Raw genomic sequence first — 22,968 nt, 5'->3', positions numbered from 1 at the left:
TGAAGCAGGCTACTGATAGAATGTTCCAGAAAAGGGATGGCATAGCAGAATAGTAGAGGAACAAACTACAAACTGCCAAAAAATGTTTTGATATACAGTATCCAAGACTAGATAGTGGTGATGTCTAACTAAAACTGGTTGAAATAGATTAGCTTATCCTTGAGCAGATGGGTTGGATAAGATAAAAGAAGAATGCAATGGTTACAACAAATTGGTACATTATCAGTAATGTCATCATCATCCTAAATGCACAGCTGACTGCATCCAACACCTCTTGTGAAAGGTCAGTTACACGAAAGACCTCATTCAGCTTCACTGTGAAATCCACTTGTGAGCTGCTGTGCAGGAGACTGGTAAAACTCATCAGCCTGTAACTGATAGCTGGATAAACAATAGGAAAATAAAGGATGCTGAAGAAAAGATCTTTTCTCAAGTGTATGTGTTTGAAGCTCCTGTACCACATAGATCGAGACTGTTTTGCCCTTTCAGATATATCTGAGACAATTGCGAAGAAGGAAACCACATGAAAAGTAATCCTGCCTTCTGGATTCTGTCTGGAAATAGGAATGACATGTTGACTAGACTGAAGATAGCTTAATTTCTGAGTTGAGCCATTTTCACCACTATAATCTCTGCAGTACATCCAGAAATCTAATAATGGTGCTAATATATCTTACAGTGAGACAGAGTACAGTCAGTCTTTTAAAATATGTCCCAGAAAGGTTTCATATATAGTCCAAATAAAGAAGAGCTGGTGGCTTAACTCTCACAGAATGAAACACCTTCCTACTGAGTCACTGCAAAAGAATCACCAGCTCCCATGGCTGATGGGATGGCTGGAAACTGATAAACATGGATAACTGTGATTCATTCAGTCTTTACAGCTGCTTCTACCGGGTAACTGGCAGGAAGTAGGTTGGTACAATGTAGAATCCTAGAGTCATAAATCCTAGAGTCATAAATCCTAGAGTCATAAAATATCTCAAGGGATCATCGAGTCCGACACACAGGACTATCTAAACCTAAATCACATGACCAAGAGCATTGACCAAATGATTCTTGAACTCCGACTGGCTTGAGGCCCTCACCACCCAGGTAGTCTGTTCCAGTGACCAATCACACTCTCAATGAAGAATCAAAAGGTTCAATGTCCAGTCTGAACTTCTCCTGTACCTGGCTTCATTACATTTCCTTGTGCCCTACTGCTGGTCACCAGAGAGAGATCAGCACCTCCCCATCCACCTCCCACCTTGGGGAAGTTGTAGACTGTGCTGATAGTATCCCTCAGCCTTCTGTTCTACAGGCTGAACAAACCAAGTGACCTCAGCTGCTCCTCCTAAGTCTTGCCCTTGAGGCCTTTCACCAACCTGGTCACCCTCCTCTGGACACACTCTGTTAGTCCGAAGTCCTTCTTGTATTGAGGTGCCCCAAACTGCACACAGTGCACCAACACGGAACAGAGGGGACAATCACCTCTCACAAACAGCCAGCGATGCTGTCCTTGATGCATCCCAGGGCACAGCTGGCACTTTTGGCTGCCAGGGCACACTGCTAACTGCTGTTCAACTTGCCATCAACCCAAACCCCCAGGTCTCTTTCCACGGGGCTGGTCTCCAGCCTCTCATCCCCCAGTTTGCATGTGTAACAAGAATCACCTTGTCCCAGGTGGAGAATGTGGTACTTGCTCTTGTTAAATTTCATATGGTTGGTAATTGCCCAGCTCTCCAGCCTATCCAGATCTCTCAGTGAGGCCTCTCTGTCCTAGGAGGAGTCCACAGTCCCTCCTGGTTTAGTGTCATTGGCAAACTTGATCAATGTACATTTGATTTCTGAGTTCAGATCATTTATAAAAACATTAAAGAGCAGTGAGCCTAAAATTGTTCTCCGTGGTTTTGAATACAAAGAGGTGCTGTGAAGCTTAAAAATCTCCAGTTTTGAGTGATCAGGACACACACAACTTGCAACTCTGCACATGAACATTTGCACTGAGCCAAAATAATATTTGTGGTGTGAATTGAATCTACACAAAATGAATTATGCTTTCATATTTTTTTCTAGACAGTAGTAAAAATGGCTCACAGCAGCATGCCTTTCTTGGGACATCTGAAAAAAGTAGGAGGTTTTTGACAATATTAGTACTATGTAAAATGAAGAAAAAATAATTTCTAATCCTGGCACTACACGTGAATTTGTGTTTCGTGTTAAAGAGACATATTTTAACTTTTATAATAAATTTCAATATCTCTGTGAATTTGAATTTTTAAAAATTTTTCAGTAATGAACTGGAAACCTGCAAAAATTTAAAATCTGTAGTTTACTGTTTCTAAAGCCACACGAGCTTATACATGGCAACAAAGTAGGTTGTTTTTACAGGACATGTAAGAAAAATACTCTGGCACTGAGTCAATATATTTCTATTGTTTACCTTCCCACAGGTCAGTAATAAATGGAACAATGGCATCTAACAAGACCAGAGTAATGAGAGCTTTTATGCCTCCTGCCTGACAGTAGTAAGTGCTATGGAAACTATTTTTCACCTTCCTGGAAAAGAATAACAATTTTTTTCTAGATTTTGATTTTATGCTCCATTCAGAAGGCTGATTTCAAAGGAAAAATTGCTATGAAATAGCAGTGCTTTGAAGTTAGCACTGAATAAGAGTTTGAGGGAAAAGCTGTCTTTGAATTTATATATACAATGTAAAATTTTAATAAGATAAAATGCTAAGCTGCAAATTTAGAAAGGGGCAGTATTTCCTTGAAAGCTGAAACTCTACTTAAGTAATGAAATAAACAACCATACCTAATGCAATACTACAGCTAAGAGGACAAACTCAGGCCTTGCATGTATAGCAAGAAAATCAGGTAGGTACATAAAAAGAGTATTTTCTCCTTAAATGTTTCAGCATAAAATCAGTAGACTAACATGCACACATTTTTTTTTCCTTAAAGAACAGAAAGAAACTAAGACTGAGAAAAGAAGAATGATTTGAGACCTGAAAAAACCCACATTCAGTGTTTTTTGAAGTGAAGTAAGGTTTGTAGCAGGAAGTAATAGCTTTTATTTAATTAACAGCCCATTTCCCAGTGGGAGAACATTTTTCACAAAAGAACTTTGACCTTTCAGCCCACAGCCTCAGAGAGACCACAAAATACCTTCAACAGCTGAGCCTGGGAACAAAAATTCAGAACTGCTGTACGCACTCCAAATCATGGACTGAATAAAATACTGGCTTTACAGCACATTATAATCCTCCACTGCAGCTGCCCTCCAACTCATTTATCAGTGTTCCACAGCTGATAATTTGCTCTCTTATTTTAGCTCAGAGGAATTCTTAACATTTTTATCTGCCCCTCTGGTCACAGGGCAGGTGATTATGTAGGGCAACCACTTTTCTTATCCCAAATTGTCTGATTACCACATTAGGTTAAAATGAAGAGTTTCTCCCAATCTTAACTTAGCTTCAAGTTTGCTGATTCTGTTCAGACCAACAAAAGGATCTGCATGCCTGAAATGTTTTCTTCCAACTACATGTCAATTGCATACTATTAATTTCCTGTTGTTAATTCCACCTTCAAACCTTGTCTTATTTACATCCTACAGTATGCCAGTACTGTACAGCAGGCTCCCAATGTATTAGTTTATCTAAAAGAAGCTTAAGTAATGACTGTGTGATAGGCAAATATGCAACCACATGGCAATATAAATTTGGTAATGACAAGCTGCTCAATCCGTTAGGCAAAGGTATTAAAGAGGCAATGGTGAAAGGCAATAAAATATCCAAATTCAGAAAAGAAAATTAGGTTCACCATTTTAGCAGTGATGACAGTTGACTATTGGCAAAACATGCCTGATGTATGGAGGCTTCCCCATCGAGTCTTTAAATCAAAATTATTGGTAGTCCAGAGGAGACAATGTAGGCAGAGTGAAGAAATTAACTTTTGGGACCCTTCAATCTAATCACCCAGAAGTTCAGACAAGAATAAAATGGTGCTTTTGGACCTTAAGATATGGAAATCTCTAAACATAGCTCTGTTTGTCATCAGGCCAAATAACTGTACTTGGAAGGAAAAAAAAAAAATCTTCATATGTCAAGATTGGCAGAAATCTTTAAGGAAGCGATTCAAAAAGGCAGTTGTACATAAATCTTGTAAAGCTCATTGAAGGTAAGCAGCTTAGAAGATGGAAGAACTTTATCATGTGCTACTTAAATATGAAACTCCTTGATCTCATATCTCATAGGGCAGAGCCATAACAGGACCTGAAAAGAGATGACACATACATGCATAACAGTTCTGGACTGGGTGTATTCAAAATGAACTTGGACTTTGGCAGTCTCTGTTCTTGCTGTGATTCATAGCTCTGTGCCCCAATAAAATTCAATTTGTCTGCTGCTGAAGATATGGTACAAACCTAGAGAGACTTTTCACCCTACTTGGTATGGTGGTAGTGGTCATCTTACAAGTGGAGAAAATACATGGAAATTGGGAATGATGCAAATACTTTTGTCTTCAAATCCCCACTATTCTAAAACTATTTGGCTGTACTTGTAACATACCATTAGTTATACCAGCTTATAAAGCATGCATAAATAGACAGTTGCTGGGAAAGGTGACTTCTTCTATACATCCAGTTCCACAAATGAAGGCATATTCCTACTCCCCCCCCAAAAAAAACCCCAGATATACAGCTCCTTTTCACCTATCTCTATTTCTGTTTGGGTTTTTGTTGTTTGGGTTTTCTTTTTTTGGGGGGGAGGAGAGGTAGAAGGCTACAATACACTGTATTTTCATTCCCTTTAGTTCAGTTTCCATTCAGAAGTCTGCATTTTCAGTTAGATTATTTCTAAAGAAACCTTTTCACGTGTGCTCCGTAGCATCAGAAATAAAACTGATAATGTGATTCTTCAAACTGAATTGTTAATGGGGCATCAGTTTACTCATCACACCTGCAGAACTTGCTTTCTTAGCATTGTATTTGGGGAATCTCAGGTATTACTGACTGAACCAGACATTTTATGGCAACTTAAGTTTAGCTTGAAGAAGCAGCACCATAGAGCTGAAGAATCACCAGCAAACAAGTTTAAACAAGGTTTCAGTGAAGAGGTCCTAAGGAAGCTACAAGGACTCCTGTTAGAAGCAAATTCATTTTATGGTATGCACACAGGAATTAAATCCACATATATTAATACTTCATCATGTTAAAAAATAAGATGAAAGACTTTGGCAAAATGAGACATCTAAGTAGGAACTTTCTGGTTCTAGAGAAGGTCATATATGTCTGCTTTTAATCTTTTCTGCTGGTCTCATTCAGATCTTATGGCTTTCCTGAAAGGACAGATATGATATCACAGAAATATCATTTATTTAGACACTCGGTTCGCTCAGTGTCAGCTGCTGAGGGGAGAAACCTGGTTAGTGTGTTGAATCCTTGTATACAACCTCCAGCTAGTTAAATGCTGTAAAACCCACTCAGTATCTCCAAGAGCTAACAGACTGGGGGCCAGAGTGGAGGGCCTGATGCTACACTCTCACTGCTGCTTTGTTCCTGGAGAGCATTGTGACAAATGCTGTGCACACTCGTGTTCCTCTGGCAGCCCTCCTTACAGCATCCTTCTGCTGTGCATAGGAAGTAGAGCAAATTACCAAAAGCAATCTAAAGGTAATGCAGGAATGAATCATAGTTTCCATTTTCTTGAAGGAAAAAGTATCATCGTATGGTCATCTGGAATTGGATGAGGGTTTTCTGGACACAGATGAAACAGAATTACAAATATGTAAGATGTAGGAGCAGGTAGACAAGTGGGTGAGCAGAGCCCATCTGAAAAATGGGATGGGGAGGCTGGGAAGTTTGTTTTATACTTTCTGAAAAATGGGATGGGGAGGCTGGGAGGCTGTTTTATACTCTCCATTCTCCAGAACAACAACAACAAAAGAAAATAATAATGAACGGTAGAACAGATTGCCTGAGAAGGAAGGTGATTGCAAATAAAGGTGATTGACTTTGAGGAATTAAAAAAATAGTGTCTTTCCCTGTGGAAAAGCCAGTTAAGGATGGCAACTGTCAGAAGAACAGACAGTATCAAATCTAATTAAGAAAAAACACAGAACAACAGAAGTGACTAAAGATGGCAGTTAAGCAGAGCTACTGAAGATGTGGGATTCTTCAAGACAAATAAAATCAACCTTTGAAAAGATGAAAAAGGCAAGGCTGCATGTCTGATGGAAATACAGTAAGATGATGAGGTGAGGAGGGGACATGACTTATTGCAGAAAGTGGATTGTGTATACCTTTACTGTCATATAAATTGTCTCTCATGTACATAGTGTTCTAAAGAGAATGCCATTATTTTTTTCTGCAAAATTATGGGCATTATACTGGAAAGGAATGCATGTATGGAGAGAAAGTACAGCATTAGTCGAGGCAGTGAATACTGAAGGAAAAGAAAATAAGAAGTACAGAATCAATAGAATTCCAAGAAACAAATTAGAAATGGTGAAGATAATATGTATTTTAACCAAGAGAACAAAACTTTGTGTTAAACAGCTGCCACATGTATGATTTAATAAATACTGAAGTGCTAACATATTCAGAAGAATGCTAGAGAAACAGCTCTCAGAACTGGCTAGAGCCTGTGACATACAGAGAAAATGGTTCAGTAAAATAAGAGAAGAAATAGAGGCATGAGAAAATGATTGTATTATGTTCCTGGAACATCTTCCCAAATGACAAGTGGTGCAAGAAAATGGTAGGCAGTGGATAAATTGATTTAGGTGAGACATATGAAGGAAGTTTGGAGATTTCATAGCACAATTCCTGCCAGAAGGAAGTGAGGAGTGCTGCATAGTGGATATCACTTTCGAGTGAAACTTGGTTTTGGTATGAGCTGATCAGTCATTGTAGGAGAGCATCCCAGTGGTGATGGCATGCTCAAGCTAACACAATGAAGTACAGAGAGAATACAAATGTTCAGTATCTTTTTTTCTTGATCTTTATTTATTACCTTCTCTGCTTCTCTGAAAATGCCCAAACCACTGATTACCAACAAGATGTACTTAACATGAACAAGGGAAATGGTCCTTCATTAAGAACATAAGCATTGACAGATGGAATATCAGAAATTCACTGGCTCTTTAATTGTATTATACTAACTGCATAACTACTTTAATTAGAAGTACTTATCACCCTAACAGAAACTGATTAATTTTGTTCACACTCTATGTTATGTAGAAATAAGGATAATGACAAAAATAGATGGAACTGATTTTGACATCAAATACATTATACAACTGTAGTAAGTATTTAATTGCAAAATTATATAAACCCTAAACTTATGATTTTGTTAAATTTGTCTCGTTTGCAAGGAGACAGGTCAAAGGGATATGGGAGCTTTTATGAAGGGTTACAGGACATATTTTACATATGGAGTAATATGCAGAATGATTCCTGTCAGTGGAGACTTTGTGACCAGCTCCAAAGCTCTTCAGACAAAATATACACACATACAAGTGTAAGAGGTCAATGGCAGCGACGGTCACAACTCTGGCACAGCTGAATTTACTGAAGTTTCTAGATGCTTTAAAATTTACTTTGTTTAAATGTCACAAATACTTAAAATCTTTACAAACATCAATGCTAAATATTACCCAAATGAGCATTTCAGCCTTAAAGTAATTGAAAACTAAGCAGCTACTTAACTATGAAATTAGGTACTGAGAAATTTTATGTTCACTACTTACATCACTAAAGGATAGATTTTTAAATTACATTTTTTTCTGCATAGAAATGGTTACAAAGCATTAGAGTGTTAAGCTATATCAGGACCCATTCTTCAAGTACCTTTTTAATAATTCATGCCATGGAGAACTTCATTCTTGCCTTTGTGACCTTCTTCACAGAAGAATTTCAAATGGGGGTTGATTTTCTGCAGGTAACAGTTTGGGCAGTTTGGGTCTGTATGCTAACTTTCTCTCAGAATATTTCTCTTTTCCATGGTTTGGGTAATTACACATTTTTCCCAGGCTTATAATATTTTTATAAACAAAAGCATATTGTAGAGAAGTACAGAGGAGATATTCTCCCTTCTGAAGAGCTATTATCCTTAACAGCCTCTTTTTAATTAGCTTTTAAAAATTTTTGCTAAGAAAAATACCATTATTATATACCAGCATGTTCACTCAGTAATCTTTTTTTCCAATAATAAGTAACACATGAACATGGCTTAATTGTTCACTAAGATTATAGGCTAGCTGAGGTTTGAGGTATTATTACTTAATGAAGAGGACTTTAAGATCAAAACCTCAGAATCTTTTGTCTGCAGGTTTCAAAACTGCTGACATTTATTGATGCTTTTGAACATTACAGAAATTTAATGGAACTTACAGTCCAAATGCATCCTGGAGCTTTTGAAAACACCTTCCATGATCAATAAGTTAATGGGACTTAATGTGGCATATGAATTTTTCAATATAATTACAGTCTGTTCTCAGTAAGCACTCCAAGCAGGCAGAAGAAGCACCCAGCTCACTCAATAGCAGGGAAGTTGAATTCTATCACTAAGTCTTCAACCAATTCACCAAGTGCCAGGGATCTGCAGTTTTAGAAGGCAGCAGCCACATGGAGGTACAGAAAAACACTTGCAGGAAAGATTTACATTGCCTGTAGGAGGCTCTGAATCAGCCTACAAATGGCTGATTAGTAAAATGTGCTGAATACTTGCACTAACTGCTGAAGTCAGCAACAGATGGAGGAGTTGGCACCCGTGGACATAAGGCCACTCCTTCACATATCCAACTTTAGACATGTAAGCATGAACGTTTGAGCCTAAACTTTGCATTCCAGCTTTTCAGTCAGTAAAATAAGCCTCAAGGAAACCCCTTTCTCATGTGTTATAGTGAAAATGCTATTTCATTATTCATACATCATCTGTGTCACAGACAGCCACGTATACAAACAACTGCCAAATATGCCCTTTCAGCAAGTCTGCTCCCCTGGCAGTCCCAGCTTTCCCTTCCAGCTCCACTTCAGCCTCCACACTCCAGCACTAGGCTCCCAGATCAGCAACCACCTTCATTCCCAAACCAGCCCCTTCACTCCTACCCAAGATCCAGCCTCCCTCCCCAGCAATCTTAAACTGTGCTGCTCTTCAGTCATCTCCCCAAGTATCTCCCAACAGCCAAATTCTGCATCCCACTCCATACCTGGGAACAGGAAACATGGCAGTGAGAAAAACCTTACCAGGATTTTCATTATAAGAAAACAATTTACTTCCCTTTTGGAAAGAGCAGAACTAAATGGGGTGAAATCTTCCTTCTCTCTCATACACACGTGGACACATACACATACACAAAAGTCCTGCAAAAAATAATGTTTGGCCCCAGTGAATTCAAATGATACTAGAAATATTATGTCTGGAAACTATATTAATAACCAAAACCATTAATCAAGGGAATTTTGGGATTGGTAAATGGGGAGGGGAAGCTGGGCCTGGAAGTTGAGAAAGTGTGTGGATTATCTGGGAATCTCTTGTACAATTTTGCCTGTGAGGTAGAGAAACATGTGCAGAATCATCATAGAAAAACAGGTAGCTCCAGTGTTTGAATATTAGAAAGTAACAAATTAATTAATATCTCCCAAGAACATGATTAACGCCGTAGTGGTAATTTGGAAACAACACCCAGCAGGAGTATTTAGAAGTGCAAATTTATGACATATGTATCCCTAAAATATTCTGAGTATAACAGCATGTTTTCCATTTAAGTTCTAGTAGCATCAAAACCTATTTAATATTAATGAAATATTTAAAGTTCAGTTTTTCTTTCCTTATTCTTGTGTGCTGCAGTATAACAAAACAAATGAGTTCGCTACTGCTACATTTGAGTGCTTTGAAGAAACTGATATTATCTAGTACCAGCTAATAAAACAGTAACTGCATGTACAGTGCAAATAACAAGATAAGTATTATGTTGCCTTAATGCATAAGTAAAGAATCCATTTTCTGACCATTTTCCACACAGACCATTTGCCTAATGAAATCAGCCTTCCTTCCTCTTCAAAGTACTGCTTTGTATTACCATGGCTGGATGAAAATAGCCTTTTCACTGACTCAAACCACTCTCTTTCATTACCACAATGCTCAAGCATAGTGCAGATTCAGTCATACAGCTAGCCTGATGTTGAAATAAAAAAAAAATCCCATATGATTCTCTGATTGAAAGGTTCCACAACTGAATTTTGCACTGTAGGCAAAGTGGTATTAAACTCATATGCTGAATTCAACAGAGATATTCAATGTGCAGTTTGCATGCACCCATGAAAGGCAGAAAAAAAGAAGGCTCCAAGACATCAACAAACTCAGGGGAAAGATTACAGCACACATATTGCCCATAATCTCACAGGCAGGATGTGTATAACTGTTGAAAAATCCCAACACTAGGATGGAGGGGCTACATTCTGAGCATTTTGGGCATCTGCAGTCTGAAAGCAACAGCCTCACAGCAATTTAATACAGGCTAACAAATATCTTTGATTCCAGTATTAGTATCTGACAGTCCATGTGCAAAATTACACAGCTTTTCTCAAGTGTTTTTAGTGTGTTTATTTTCTTTTTTAAATTTAAAATTGACAAACCTTCCCAGTCAGCTTTGAAAGATCATCTCCTCCCATTATCTGCATATCTTGCATGGACTGATCATTCTGAAAGAAAGACCAAACTTTTAAATTGTTTATAACTGCATAAAATATAAACACAAACAGGTTAACATTTTTTAAAATAAATCTTTCACAGACTTGGTTACTAATATTTTCTAATGGTTGTTAGTATTGGTGTACGACAAAAACACACTCTGATTTGTTCCTGTGCCTTCCATCATCTCCTGGTTGAATTTGGGCTATCATCAAGCTCCAGGCTTTACTGAACTAGAAAAAACTGCATCTTTCTTTTGAAAATAATGTTCCCTTGCTTGCTGTTTCTTAATATGACAAGTGTTGAGCAGCATATTTGTCCCTTTCACAACAGGAGGGCAGGAGCATCTCGACACTTGACCAAACACCTGTAAGCACTTTTTTTTTTCAACAGTCTTTAGAAATACAGTGAAAATGTGCTTACATCTGTCACTCACACAGAGAACTCAGCTATCTTTGAAGCAATTCACTCAAATTACATAAAATAGAATATTGCCAATCAGGTTCAACTAAATGCAACAGAATAGTATGCTTTGATTTTCCTATCAGGAAAGTATTTTTCGGATAAAAAAAAATTAGTAAAAACTCTTTTTCTGACAAATTTCTTTTCCAGACATTTCTAGCTGAAACTTGTTCTGATGGAAAATTCTCAACCAGCTCTCATTCAAATTCATTCTCAGCAGCACCCTGGGTTAAGATCACATAAGGAAGACATGCAGAAGTCTTGCTTTTAAGGGAAGACAAAAGAAGCCTTAAAGAAGGTGACAAATTAAAAAACATACAGTCATGGCCTGGTTATATGAACTTTCCAGAAAAAGCAAGAGCGAAACCAAGTATAGTTAATGTAGGGGTTTTGCCAAATTGGTGCATGTGCTAATCTAACCTCCCTACCCATAGGAAGACAGAGTTAGTCCAATTTTAATAATAGCTGCAGTACCACAACCTGACACTGTAGTTTACTAATAACACCAGGAAGCTTCAGCATTACAAACAACTGACAAAACACAATATTTGAATACTTTCATTTCATAAATCCAGTGCTCTGAAGTCAAATGTTTTTCCATGGACAAATAGCAGGACAGCAGGACTTTTAAGGTAGTTGAGGATCTACTGGATGAAGGGGTTTATAGCTCTTCTTCTTGCCCCCAAAAAGCAGGAGGAGCAGCACTGCTGGCTGCCATCAGGCACAGCTGCACCAGGTGGAAACCACATCTGCCCACACTCTCAGCTCAGGTGGCAGAAATCCAGGCACTTCAAGGCACCTTTGCAGCCACTTGATCACAAGCAATCTGACAACTGCAGGAACAACTCGTGGTCCCCATGGTTATGGACTGTCTGAATTAATACAGCCTTCCATAGTAACTGTATGGAAAGGTTGCAGAATTGCTCAGGTGACAGTTTCTCCAGGTTTGCATACTGCAGACCCATCGAAAGGCTCCCCCCATTTTCCTCAGACTCTATTCTCCAACAAACTCTCACACCACAGCTTTGTGAGAGGTCCTTGGCAGTCATTGCCTTAAAAGACAGTTTTCAGACCTGCCTTCACTTTTTCTGCACCGGATCTGGGAGCTTTAGATAAATTTCATGCTGCTCTGATCCGTTTCCTGGGAAACAGAGCTAGAGCAGCAATGAAGCTTACATCCCATACATTTTCTAATATAAGTTTCTACATTTCTTTTACTCTTGTAAAGAAAAAAAAACAAACAACAACAAAGCAAGCAACTGATTTCCTCAGAAGATTATTTTAAGGCTGAGTAAAAAGGAGATAGAGATTTTAAATTCAAGCTTAAAAGCATAAGTCTTTTGTTCTCAAGCAAGACAGGTCACTCTTCAAAAGTCAGGGATGTATTCAAGTCAGGACTATTATAAGACTATAAAAAGCAGATAGTTTCTAATATCTACCACAGCATGTGTAACCAAGGCACCGACAAAATATTTTTTCATTTCCAAATGAGAAAGTGTGGAATTTCATTAGCAACCAGCACACAAGAATTACTGAAGAGGCAGTTTGCCCTTAGTTGCAAGTTGAAAAAGAGAGGAGGAAAAAAAAATAATGGTGAGGTGAAATGATTAATGAATTTATTTTTAACTAAAAAAAAATATCTCCTTCAGAGGTCTTCACAGCAGCACTGTTTCCTTTGCATTTGGTATTTCTGGCTTCAGCTGAAAGGAAGATGCTGAAATAGCATCTTCATTGCTGGCAAGCAGCTAAGCAAACACAAAAGCCATTTAGAGCAGGGGGATCACAGCATCCTGTCAATCTCTGCATTCACACACTGACCGTTGTGTCACAACTGCACACAATTATGAAAATCCTCATGCTCTGACTGGAGAACGAATGCTGTTAGAGGACAGAGCTGAGTAATCACTGTGCCTAAAAAACCATACAGTTTTCTATATGGTTTCTATATGGGTTTTTTCCTATATGCAGCTCAGAACCCTCCAGCCAAGGTGCTTTCAAGACACGTAAAGAATTTCATTGCATCACACCGTAGAGTAGTTCTCTTAAAAAAAAAAAAGAAGAGATAATTGATTTTAATGCCATTTACAACTATCTACATTCATCACTTAGTTCATGTTGTAAAATACATACCTGCCAAACAGCAAGACTCAATACCACAGTGTCACGTTACCGTGATCATAATGTTCATATAGATAATGTGCACACTTATGGTTGCCATGGGAACCTCTCAGTGCATTTTTCTGAGTTCTCGGTTAATGATCTCAAAATAACACTGCATTAAATGTTAAGGATAAAGTACAATGAATGTCAGGAAAGAAAGAAATATCTGTTTCATTCAGTACCAATTAGTGTCAATTCATAACTGTTTGTTTAATTTCCATGGTCTTGAATTATTCAGAGATTCTTTTTTCCTTCAGGAGTTGTTTAAAGTGATATAATTGAGTCTCTAGGATTTCTTATAAATGCAGAAATATGAATTCAAGCTTCACTTTCTGTCACCCGAAGTTCCTCAATATTTGCTTTCTAACATCCCTAAACCTTATCAGCTCATTTTTTGGTGTTAAATGTTTGACACTAAATACAATATCCCAGACTGAGACAGATTTAAATCACACTATGTTTCAGTTAATGCAGCACAGAATTTATTGCAGCTGCTTCTAACAAGACATGATGCATTGTTTGCAACCTCAGCTCAAACTAAATTTAATACTACATTTCTGATTTTCTTCTGTGCTTAATAAATCTGCATCTTCCAGAACAGATCTCCATTTCTTTGGTTTTACTTGCTGTGTTGTGCTTTTTCACCTGTTCATCTTTGGTTTATAATTTTCATTCAGATCTTGTCAATATAAATCTTCAGATCCTATGAATACTTGATGAATGAGAGCAAGAATATTATTTCCACCTCCATTTTTTGTGGAATACAAGAGAAAACTTTTGCTTTCTATGTAGATTGGAAGTATAGATATTTAAATTCCATCTATACCAAGTCATGTCTTTTGAACTGGGTGGGGCACAGAATTATTACATCTCTTTTACATCTCCTGAGATCAACACTTGGACACAGCTCAAGTTACAAGTGAAATGAGTTGGGTGGTCTCAGGAAAATTCATTATAAACAGCATTGCTCATCTGAAAATTGCACCAAACTGTGAACATCTGTTACTCTTCTAAAGAAACAGAATCTGGAGTACATTAATACTGGACTCGGTGAAACAAAGATTCTTTAATTATGGCAAAAAAGTAGCTCTAACAGTACAGTTTAAATGCATAACTAAATTATGAAATATGGACACCAGGTCATTATCACACATCTGATTACTGTAGTCTGCAGAGTTTGTATGGAATTTCTTTTTAAAAATGTGGATTTTCTCCCAAAATTTATCAGAGGAACTCATAACAAAGGAGGATGTGACCACCAGGCATGTCCTACTTTACTTTCTGCAACTTGGGTGATACAGAAGATCCTCCAACCTGAGGATTCTCATGAGGACAGCTCTCTAGTTTTGCACAGTCATCCCATCTCCTATGGGTTTTCCAGAAGGTTTTAGCCAAAAAGAAACGATTGACAGACCATCACTTTCAGTTGTCCTTTGGAGCCTCGAGCAGTTCAATACAGAGCACCTCTAATGCTTCTCTTATCCTTCCCTGATCATAGAATAATACAATGTTAAAAGATCATCAAGTCACAACCACCCCTGCCATGAGCACTCCTACTAGACCAGGTTGCTCAAGACCTTATCCAGCCTGGCCTTGACCACTGCCAGGGTTGGGGCATCCACAGCCTCCCTGGGCAACCTGTGCCAGTGTCCTACTACTCTCACAGTAAAGAATTACTTCCTAATATGTAACCTAAATTTCTCCTCTTTCAGTCTGTAGCCATTGCTCCTTGTTCTATCACTACAGTTCCTGACAAAGAGTCTCTCTCCAGTCACACTGTAGGACCCTTCAGATACTGGAAGTCTGGCTAAGTGAATTGTTTAAGATAGAATTACTGCCCCTAATTTACACCCACAATTGGCAGAGTTTGAAAAGCAAGAGTCAAGCACCACTTCACCAACAGGTTTGGTGTGAAATGCCACTAAAGCAGAGGAGAGATCAGTTTTCACATTCACTTTGGCTTCACCTTCTTATTTTCCATTAAGACTGTCATTAATTGCGCATGATCTATGCTGCTTCTGTTCCCATAGGGTGACCCATAATCTTGAAATTAATTACTCTGTTCCTAATTTAGGTATCCAAAAGTTAAGACATCCAAATCTGTGCATCCCTGGCTCCCTTCAATGGGGAAAACAAGATACGTCACATAAAACATCTATTTCACCGTATGGGAAATAGACAGCAAATAACTTACACCTAGACATCTAACTTCAGGAAATCTGAAATTTGGCAAGATGAATCCCAGGATAGTAACTGGGTAAATTATGTTAACATTAACTTTGAAGCTGATCTGTACAGATGCATTTTGAATGGCTCAGAGGGAACAAAGTGGATGTCATTAAAGCCAAAGGGGAGAAGATATTTACCAAGTTAGTGAATGATGAGGATTTCAACAAAATTCTTGGTAGTTCATACTGTAAAGAAAAGCTGAGACTTTGAAACATTGCGTGGACACAACTGACTTATGAAATGGATGTATGTTTTCAGAGACAAGGTTATATTGCTGCAATGAAAACTGAAAATGAGAGAAAACCCAAGCAGAACTGGATACGCTGGCATACAAATTAACACATACTAAAGATACATTTTTCAGTTAAAAACCATAATCCTCAGATGAAAACAGAGCACATATGACAAGAAATTACTTTCTTGTAATCTCTCAAAAGGATCTTCAAAATCTCTCAAAAAGGAAACCACAGAAGCAATGTCTCCCACAACTTGGAAATAGAAAATTAGTATTTCTATGTCACTTAGCTGCAGCAAACCGATTCATAATATAACCAAACTTTCTGCAGTTAGAAAACAGCAATGCAGAAGTTAATTGCAGGTGTTGGCAGAGTTTAAATAGATGTATCTGTGAGTACACTGACTTCTGCTTTGAAGTTATATTCTGTTCAATAATTATTATGCCTCTTGCTACATGGCCATGCTCTACCATCTCAGCCATGAACTTAATAAATAAAATGAAAATGTTGATCTTCCAGTTTGGATACTGACACCCTAGTACGAAACTAAATTGCTTTGCAGCTTGCCCCCTGAGAAATACTTCAAAATATGCATATGTTCACTGGGGAAGGGGCAATATGGCACCTACATATCTGTGAGCCTATTTTGGCTACTACGTAAAGTCAAAACTGATAAATAAAGTATAGGCTATGAAATTATCCTCAGCAGGAGTAAGGTGAGCATCGAGTGGTAATACATAAGATGCTGTGCTCAGAAGCAACATACACTTGAACCAATACCATTTTGGGTTTCTTCTCTAAAGAACAACAGCTAAGAACAGAAGACCTTGAGGGTGTAGAACAAGAGATGTCACGAGTTTCATGGCAGGCAGCTATAAGGACCATCCAGGCTTAAGTAGCAACCTTCAGAGGGCAACCAGTAAGTACTGTTAAGCTGGAGACTTGTGCAAATGAGTGGGAATGATATGGATCACTTCCCAGTAAAGACTGGAAAGTTTGCCTTCCCTTCCGCAGAATCAAATGTATACCAAAGGGTAGACTGCAACCTCCGGGGTACACCCACATTCAAAACAGTCAAGTGCTAGGTCACTGATATATTTTAAGAGGTGCTTTGAATACCTTGCAAACAATCCAACAATGCTGAGCCAACTGGAAATCAAATACACCTGTAAACTGGCATCCACCCACTTTCAGAACATCACAGGGACAGTAAAGGTACATTTGCACTGAAGCACTGACACCTTTGTGTACCTGTGTTAGATTTAACACTGCCTTCCTGAGCTGATCACACCACTGACTGTGCTGCACTGGGAGCTTCTACTGCCAGGATAACCTATGACAGGAAATTTTAAACTGGTGTAGGTATGTACCTATCAGAGTTCTAGTTGCCAGAGTGTAAGACTTAATTTTACTTCTCTTCTGTATAGTAAGATCTAGATTATAACCAATTTGAAGTTTTGCTTATTTTTATTCTTTTTTCTTCCTTGTTGTTATTCCTTAACTAAAAGCTCCATCACTCAGGTTTGGAAGTGCTTCAAATTCAGGCTAGTCTATCCAGTTCCAGGGAAGGCCAAAGTTTTGCAATGAGGAAGTTTGCTTTGGACAGAGAAAGACAAACAAAGAACTTACTGACAGCAAGGTACTCCTTATCAACTGACCTGTGGTAACACCTGGGTATGTTTCTTCCCTACTGTGAAAGCAAGGCAGGTCATTCAGCTTAAACAGCTCTCAGGGCAACACAAAGTTATTAAACTTAATAAATGAGATTGTTTGCCATTATCTGTTCAGACATTCAGTAATTTCCTGTGCACCAGGAATCCTGCATGCCTTCTCTGCATTTAATCCAAGAAAGGTAATGTATCTTAAAAAAAGGCCAAACTGTTGTAAATTGCAGCAGAATTCAGACCAGTTAGCTTGGCTAATAAGGATTATAGACAAATTATTTCATATCATTCTTTCTGGTTTAGCAGTTAAGTTTTATATACTTGCTTGGTATTGGTTAAATGGGTTATTTTGTTTAAGAATGAGGGAGTAAGATTGCATATGGCAGAAACAGCACCTGTACATTAAAAAAGATCAGCAAGAACTGAAACCAAGAACATATGATACCAAATGTTTGGAATTGTATATATATGTCAGAAACACCATATATCCCCAAAACTCAGGATAGTTTCTACAGAATGTAGCCTGAGCTTTCCTTGTGCTTTAACTTACTTTTATTCTGTAGGATAATATTTAAAAAATAGAAGTAAAATCTGTATATGTTCCAGGATGAGAAAAGGTACTAACAATTTCATGTGACAGTTCAGTCATGTGAGGTGAGGTTCAGATCACATAATTTGTTTCCAGAGATGGGAGGCAAATAAAATTTAAAATTTACAGGTAAAAGAAAAATTTAGAAAGCATCTCCTCCAGAACTGCCATAATCCTACTCAGGTACTCCTTTTGGACTGCCAGGAGGCATTAATAAGAGTGTCCACCTTTTGTGATAATAATGTAATACAAGACCACACTCTTGGGAAAGGAGACCTGGGATGCTTTTCTTCCTCAACTCCATAAGCCAAAGAATGTAAGGAAAATCTTCTACCTGTTACTATGCTATTGTAATTCGAAGGTCATAAAGGTTATCAAGCATGTTATGGCCAGTGATACTGGACTCAGCTAGGAAAATGTCAGTTTGAATTCAAGTCTACATTAATTGGAATATCTGTCTTTTACCCAATGACTGTTCAGCATTAAATGCATGAACATTACAGCAGTGGAACTGGAAGTCATGTTTCCAGCAGCAGCAGAGGCTGTCACCATGCCAGCTGGACACTGCTAGGTCCACAGGCATCTTACCTCACATTTTTAACTGTGTTGTAAATTAATAATAAAAGTAAATGAGCATGGTGAAAAATCATATAGTGAACTTGTAGCTCCATACTAACCCCCCTGTCCCCTCAGGGGCTCTGCAAGCACAAGAGAAAACAGCTTTCTCTAGACTAAGCACAAAGTATTAACCTTCTGACCCTGACTATCAGTAGTTCCTAGGGTTTGGTGATAAAATGGAGGTAGGAGAAGAACCTTCAAATTTGTCAAATAGCTACAGGCTGAGAAAACAGAGAGATAGACGTAAGCACATTCACAGATGAAGAGACTGATAAAACCCTCAAATGCTTAGTCCCTTCCAGCAATCTGGAATTGTGTGTATCATTGACTCTCACAACTCAGTAGCACTTTTTTTCATACAACTGTGCTTAGTCCCTTGGGTAATGACAACTTGGAAGCTTTTAACAGCACAAATATTTGTGAATTTTCTTGCAAGGTTATTTCATACTATTCCTTCTTTATTTAAATCTGCTAACTTCTGTCTATCAAATGAGGAGGGAAAAGAATTTTGTATCTGCCACACAGCTGAGGACTGCAATACTAGAGCAGTTGCTGGTTTTGCTATATTCCTTTAGAGTAACCTTTTTGGGTTTTGCCTTACAGCCCCCCTAGGGTCCAGCACTGCATGAACATTGCATGTGCTATGATCTGTTTTTAGCAACATCACTTCAGGGATTCCAATAAAAGAGAGTCATAGAATTCCCTGAGAAAATTAGAACCCTTCAGTTTCAGTTAATTAATTTTGCCCCATTTCAGATTTTAATATAAAACCCCCACATACTCAATGGCATTACTAGCATCCAAATAAGTAATCGAGGTGATATTTTTCCAATGCATAAACATGTCACAGGACTTTCAAACTCATCAGATCTTATCTGTACAACAGGATTAGCAACCATTGTGTTCTGGACCTTTCTTACAGTAAGATCCTATCTCATGTAAAAATCTGTGATGCAGACTGAAAATACAGACTATAGTCTCTCCCAACAATGACATCCAGTATTGCTGCAAATGCCATAATTTAGTAGTAGCTTGCTGCATTCTTGGCAGAATATGAAACAAAATATTTTAGTAAAACTAAACTTCAGTTTTTCAGACTTTGTAACAAACCACTGCTTTACAACAAATATTGTATCCAGGGGAACTTTAGCATATGATTCTTTGAAAGGATGACCTCTTGGGTGATTCTAATGAAATCCCTTGATGCTTTGAATCTGCTCTAAAACTGACCAATTTTGAAAACATCCACAGTCTTAAATGTTAAGATGTTCCAGAAACCTGGATTGCTTAAAAATACCAAAGATTTAAGGTCACCAAAAAAACATATTAGAAAAACTTAGGAAAAACGAGCTTCAGGTCTAAAACTCCATTTATACGTAGTAGCTGTACCCTATGTAATATACTGTAATCCAAGACATTTATTTCAAATTGGAGACATTTTTCAAAAGAAAACATTACAGCTTGTTAGAAAAATGTGACCCTTGGGGAGACAAATTTCTCAATAAAGATTAGAAAATACCTCCGTGGAGTTTGCATTAGATCTGAAGTCCAGAAGAACAGAGTAGCAACCCACAACACAGAAAAACTAGTTAGAAAAAAATAAATCCACAGCTAAAAATCATATATCACTATAATGGAAGGTAATACCTAATCAGGAAACAATAGATAAAAATTAAAAGTATCTTGACAAGGCAAGTAGTTACTTGCTTTAATATGCCACATAAATGCCTTAAAACAATATTTTGATATTGCTGGAGAGCTGTAGGAGAGCTCAGTACCACTCTGCCTTCACTGCCACGTCTGTTCTAGTCCTGTCCCCATGGCAATCAGGCCACTTCCTACTCAGTTCTCCCCCAGCTGAGCTGTTTGGTTCCCCCAAATCTTTTTAATGTGAATCACTGAAACACTTACTCATACTTTGAAAAAAAATCACTAAGAATTCAGATGGTGCTAACATATTTAAGTGATGTGTAGGTGTCTTATCTGATGCATACAGTTAGAGAGTTCATCCCTCTATGAGTAAGTTTTACATTACAGATAAACTTGATAAACTGACTGCATGATAAGCTTATTATGACCTTTCCTGAACTATACCCACAAATTACTTACATTACTAATAACCATCCAAACCCCTAAGCAGTGTCCAACAGGAAAATACTGTATGTTTTAAACAAAATAACTTAAACCAGTAACACTTTCTTCCTCCTTACACTCAAGACAGCCTTCAGCAAGTGATGAATTCAAGCTCTCCTATCTCACAACTTTGCCATCATGATAAATGGAAGCTGCAGATGCCTAGAAAGGAGAGCAAAAATAACTAGGGTTGAAATATCCACACTCCTTCTGATACCTTTGAGGACCATCTCTCAGATAAAGAAGAGGGTGAGCATGAGGCTTGCACACTTGGTAATGAGGATCCCTTGACAGTGGGCAGATTTCTTTCTCCAGCAAGAGCTGTTCTGACTAAAATCATTACTGCCCACAAGCTGTCCCCAGCTGCTTGTAACTCTCCCTCTGGCAGGGACTATGGGCAGGCTGAGATGCATGTGTGCATCTGGGTCACTAAAAATGAATCCATCAAGCTGGAACAGTTCAAATAGAAACTCTCTTGTAACTGGTCTTATCTGGGCTGAAACAGGTTAGGAAGTACTCAGAGCAGCTGAGTTGACAAGTGTGACTGGCTGGAGGGCACTGCAGTCTGAGGAATGAACTGGAGACAGTCATCGTTCCAGCCAGGGCAGATGCAATCAGAAAAGAGACCCATTTTCCAGTGTCTTAGTTTTCACACCAAGCCACTGTCTTTACCTGATGTACTGATGAATCTGGCAGGAGAGTTTATTCTCAAAGCATCTGAACTGTGCTGTTACTCTAATAACACCAACTACAACGTAACCAATGAGACTGTCACTCTTCTCATTACATTTCTGTAAATGACTTTAAAAAATTCATCAGCTAGTTGCAAGAATAAGCTTTTGGGATGACTTCCACTACTAACACATTTTAGGCAATTTCTCTGAAAAGCTCTAGTGTCTCTGAGGCTGACATTTTGCAGTAAGACACTGCTGCATGTAGAAGTGTTTTTTTGTTTCTTTCATGAAAAATATTCTACTTTTAAACAAGTCTTAATACTTGGAAAAAGAACATTCGGACACAGTTAGGAGAACTGTGAATTATAGCATCTCCAAACATTCGATTCACAAAAAATATGATTTGTTTCCATTGTTCCTCACCTTCTTAACCATCTCAAGTCTTACTATGTTTGAGAAAACCACTGAAGTATCAGATACAGAGATAGCATCAATGCCTGCTCAAGACTCGGGAGTATCTTTGGCTTGGAGCTCATTCATTTTTTCAGGTTTGAGTATTTCACAGAGATTTCACTTGAAAAGATTTTACTTTAGGATGCAAATGTCATTTTATCCATTCATAGTCATGGAAAAGTACACAGAGAGAAAATCCCTTTGGCAATTCTAAGGAGTAGATTTCTAGTCCCAAGTCTCTCATCTTTAGCTTGCCCATATGACATCTCTCTGGCAGCACTATCTACAATCAGCAGAACATATTTCTCAGAACAGCAGCAACTTTAAGGTGTATATCCTTGACACTACTAGCTTCTGTGGACTAAATTAATGACATGTTTTTGCTGCCCATTAGTGCCTAAAAGTATATCATGCTGCAAAACTCTCTGCACAGTTGTTCACTGTCTGCAGTGCTGACTGCAAGATATGCATCTGGAAAAGTTTTAGAGTATATTTTAGTTTTTGAATGTCTAGTACACATACAACCAATCCCCAAATTCAATAACCCACAAATTATTAATTTCCAAATTAAAGCACGTTTTGCCTACACTGAAGATATTTACTTGATATCAAACGTATAACTTGCAGATAATTTGGAGTCCAGTCCTGTGAAATTATTGCAGAATTTGGCCTTAAAGTTGACAGGAATTCATTCTACCACATAGGCTCCAATTTGTAATTCTTCCATGGCTACTCAGCATCAAGAAGATGACATGGTCATCAGCTAAACTATGTACATGAAGCAAAATAAAGGAAGCTCACAACCTGCCCAAGAGAAAATCTGTAAATGCAAAACATTATGTGGATTCTCTTGCATCTCAGGATGTACATATTTCTGAGGAGATCATAAGTTGTGTTTCCATGACTAAATGCACTAAATGCAAGCAAGGCAGTTGTTTCTTTAGTGTTGTTAAATTAATAAAACCATTTTGAGGTTGCTTGCTTTTTAGGGTCAGGATTTCAACGTGTAGTTTTCAGATGCTGAGTTCATACTGCTCTTATAAAAGACAAGTTCTATAAGGCAAAATT

The 22,968-nt window shown here is 38.0% G+C and overlaps 1 protein-coding gene across 1 annotated transcript in view; it reads right to left on the bottom strand.

The window, feature by feature from the left end:
• The window catches only part of PRTFDC1 (phosphoribosyl transferase domain containing 1), a 41,520-nt gene that overhangs the window by 9,618 nt on the left and 8,934 nt on the right, over positions 1 to 22,968 (bottom strand). Inside the window, exon 3 of the mRNA XM_009084451.1 lies at positions 10,628 to 10,693. Within this exon, the coding sequence (XP_009082699.1) occupies positions 10,628 to 10,693 (66 nt within the window). The remainder of the gene's footprint in view (positions 1 to 10,627; positions 10,694 to 22,968) is intronic.

This window comes from Acanthisitta chloris, unplaced genomic scaffold, assembly GCF_000695815.1.
Source record: "Acanthisitta chloris isolate BGI_N310 unplaced genomic scaffold, ASM69581v1 scaffold19981, whole genome shotgun sequence".
Classification (NCBI taxonomy): domain Eukaryota; kingdom Metazoa; phylum Chordata; class Aves; order Passeriformes; family Acanthisittidae; genus Acanthisitta; species Acanthisitta chloris.
This window is presented reverse-complemented; position numbering and strand designations above follow the sequence as displayed.